This window comes from Hevea brasiliensis, chromosome 14, assembly GCF_030052815.1.
Source record: "Hevea brasiliensis isolate MT/VB/25A 57/8 chromosome 14, ASM3005281v1, whole genome shotgun sequence".
Lineage (NCBI taxonomy): Eukaryota > Viridiplantae > Streptophyta > Magnoliopsida > Malpighiales > Euphorbiaceae > Hevea > Hevea brasiliensis.
Genome location: NC_079506.1, coordinates 35,796,323 through 35,798,149, shown reverse-complemented (window position 1 = coordinate 35,798,149; position 1,827 = coordinate 35,796,323). Strand labels below are relative to the sequence as shown.

The window sequence follows — 1,827 nt, the reverse complement described above, 5'->3', positions numbered from 1 at the left end:
CACCAGAATCTTGAGTTCAGTAATTGCTCTGTGCTTACCCTATGCTGTAGCCTTTGCAATCCATGCTTAACCCCAAGCATTACCCTAAGTAACCAATTGTCTGCCCTAAATTTTAAAAGTCCCAAATCTCTGCCACTTTTATTCCATTCTCACTCCCGATAAATAAGAGCATTCATCTACTCCCTCCACCATCTCTTCCGGCTTTTCTTGGGAAGTTAAAGAGATTATTTCTTTTTCTTAAATGGCAAGGACTAAGATGTGGTCTACCCATAAACCCAGAAAATCCAAACATTCTGCTAAATCGAAAATGGCTACTCCATCTTCACCTTCTGCTAATGCTAACCCCAGTCCCAGTCCGCCATCGCCACCACAGTCACCATCGAGCACCCCACCACCGCTACAATCGCCTCCACCATCTTCACCACCACTACCCCAAAACCAAACACCCTCCCTCATTCCGCCGACACCACTCACACCACAAAATGAAGTCACTATTGAGACACCCATCCTAGCCCCTGCCATAGAAGCCGCAATTGAAACACCTATTATCAAAACCCATATTCAAGAACCGATGCCTGAACCTGTGCTAACTCAAGCCAAACCTAAAACTAAAACCAAAATGACTGCAGGTAAAACCAAGAAAGCCTCTGTTGTAAAAAGAAAAGGGAACCCCTCTATTTCTTTGGGCTTCGACTCTTCACCCAGGGTCTCTTCCAAACCAGTTAGTAAAAAAACTAGGTCATCATCGCCAATTTCATCACCAGTGGCTCCACTACCTATATTTCAGTCACCCTTAGCCTCTCCCCAGCCTGCCAGTGCTCTAGCAGCACCTTCAACATCTGTCGATGACATAGAAGAGGCACCTTTTCCATTACCTTAGGCTTTTAAAGACATAGATATGAAAAATGCTTATGAGAGTTTAGCTTCTAAGCCCATTTCAGTAAACAAATATATGGATGAGCATATTTTAAAAGAATTAGGAATTTATGACTTTGTGTTTGCTTATTTAGATGCTGTCAACTGGACTGAGTTTGCTAGGATTAGGGAACTAGTGTATAAAGATTTGACTTTGGAATTTTTAAGTTCCCTAAAGTTGAATTTCAAACCTACTGTCCCTGGGCATAGAGATGTAATCTGCTTTAGATGTGCTGGCATTGATAGGGAGTTAGATATGGGTTCTATGAGTGTAATTTTTGGTTTTCAGGATCTTGGCTATAAGAGCATTGAGTGGCAACAAACCATCTATGATCCTATTAAATTCTGAAAAGAATTGCATCTTATGGAGGTTATTATAGGCAGAGGACAGCAAAGGCCACTAGGATAGTGGATCCTGTGTTAAAATACCTTTATAGATTTATCTCTTACACTGTCTTAGGCAGGGGACACAGTACTAGCATTGTGGGTGCTGGAGATTTATTTTTTCCTTTGGTGTATCAAGGAGAGACAACCAGCTAGCACAACCTATTTCCTAGCTACTCATTGGCACCAAACTCTCACAAGACACACCACAGGAAGCATAATTTTTGGAGGTTATATAACTGCTATAGCCAATTCATTTGGCTTTGATGCTAGTTTACATAAGCTCCTGCCAGTGTCTGGTGAGTCCTTTTTAGACAGCACAATGTTGCTTCACATGGATCTTTGTGAGAAGAAAGGGCATACTTATGTGTTGTTACAGCAGCATGCTGATGCTAGTGGGTCTGCAGCACCAAGTGCTTTTGCACCAACAGAACCTATGGCAGCACCTCAAGTAGCCACTGCCCAGCAGTTTTCAGCAGATATTCTGTCCGTCCTAAGATCTTTAGAATCTAAAGTAGCCAGCTTCAC

At 42.3% G+C, this 1,827-nt stretch overlaps 1 protein-coding gene across 1 annotated transcript; it reads left to right on the top strand.

The window, feature by feature from the left end:
- Positions 1 to 307: 307 nt before the first annotated feature.
- LOC131172946 (proline-rich receptor-like protein kinase PERK2) lies at positions 308 to 880 on the top strand. Its single transcript, XM_058134579.1, has one exon. It carries the CDS (start codon positions 308 to 310, stop codon positions 878 to 880), a length of 573 nt encoding a protein of 190 aa, XP_057990562.1.
- The last annotated feature ends 947 nt before the right edge of the window (positions 881 to 1,827 follow it).